Source organism: Echinops telfairi, unplaced genomic scaffold (assembly GCF_000313985.2).
Source record: "Echinops telfairi isolate 266 unplaced genomic scaffold, ASM31398v2 ScPeMD7_25;HRSCAF=90, whole genome shotgun sequence".
Classification (NCBI taxonomy): domain Eukaryota; kingdom Metazoa; phylum Chordata; class Mammalia; order Afrosoricida; family Tenrecidae; genus Echinops; species Echinops telfairi.
Window position 1 is genome coordinate 1,178,052 of NW_022103922.1, and position 1,387 is coordinate 1,179,438.

The 1,387-nt window shown below is 64.4% G+C and overlaps 1 protein-coding gene across 1 annotated transcript in view; it reads left to right on the plus strand.

The window, feature by feature from the left end:
* The window catches only part of KCNT1 (potassium sodium-activated channel subfamily T member 1), a 40,355-nt gene that overhangs the window by 7,844 nt on the left and 31,124 nt on the right, over window positions 1-1,387 (plus strand). Inside the window, 1 exon segment of the mRNA XM_030885316.2 lies at window positions 861-902. Within this exon segment, the coding sequence (XP_030741176.1) occupies window positions 861-902 (42 nt within the window).

Here is a 1,387-nt window from a genome sequence, read left to right on the forward strand (position 1 = left end):
GTGGGGATGCTCAGTCAGGGTTGTGCCGGGGAGAGAGAGATGGCTCCCCCAGGAGCACATGGCCCTGGTCCCCCGGGACCCACAGCGACTAACTGCCGGGGGCAGCTGCTCTCTGTGTTCTGAGCAGGAAAGGCCTGAGCCCAATAGCCGGGCAGAGGCCCCACCCAGCAGCTGTCACCCCTCCAGGAGCCCAGTCCCCATCCTGTCCCCACACTCAGGAGCAGGGGCAGGACTGGGGGCACTCGGAACCCCACAGACCCTGCAAGGACAGGGGGACATGAGCACGTGCACCCAGGCTGTCTTCCTGCCACGTGGCCTTGTGAGCTCAGGGGGCCTCTCAGCCTCAGTTTCCTCCTGCTCGAGTGAGGGGTCAATGGGGAGATATCCCTCTGAAGTCCCTGGTGCGGGACAGGTGTGTAACCAGACACACACACCCTGTTGGTTTTGATTTTTTTCCGGCTTCTGCCCAGCCACTCTGGACGGGTCTGAGGCCGGGAGTCTCAGGCAGCTGCTGCGTGCAGAGGCAGGCCTGGGTCCCCGTGACTCAGGGTGGGTGCCGTGGGAGCCAACGGGCGCAGACTCCAATGCCCGCGTCCAGCTGTGTCTGACATCGTGACTGTGATGCAGGGTGACTCTGTTCCCTGGGCGGTGGGGGCACCCCACCACATGTGGTGGGGTCCCAGCCCCCACGGCTGCATGTACCCCCACGCCGCTTGCCTTTGCTGCTTTCTTGCCATGATACCCCACCCCGTGTACTGCCCAATCCCGTCCATGTCTGCGCCAGCCTGCTCGGGAGCCTGGGCTCGGTGCCTGGCCAGAACTGCTGTCCCTCTGCGTTGATGTGTCCCCTCTGTCCCCAGGCTCCCAGTGGAAGATTTCAGCTTGGACTCCTCCCTGTCACAGTAAGTGCCTTTCGGGGCCACCAGGTGCCAGGGGCTGAGAGCCGTTGGGACATGGCCTCCTGGCCATCTAGCCTCAGCCCATCCCCCACAGCCCGACTGACCTTCCATGCAGAGTTCAGAGAACCTAGGCCACGTCTCTGCCCATGCCCTGGCCCCTGGGCTGGTCATACCCTCAAACCCTGCTCAGACTAGCCATCAGGGGCTGGAGCCTGGCCCCCCACCCACTGCAGTGCCCGCTGGGCTCTGTGACCTGGGACTGTGTGGAGCTATGAGTTCAGCTTCTGGGGGCTGGCAGGCACCCCTGCCCTGCATGTCCACCTGCAGCTCTGTGCCCACAAGCCCTCCCCCAAGGGACTGGATACCGCAGGCCTGGCATTGTGACTGGAACTTCCCAGCCTTGCCCATCTGTGCGAGGCTGCTGCCAAGAATCCCTGGAAGGCCAGTCCCCTGCACTGGGGAGCCGGTGGCTGCTCACTGCAGCCAGC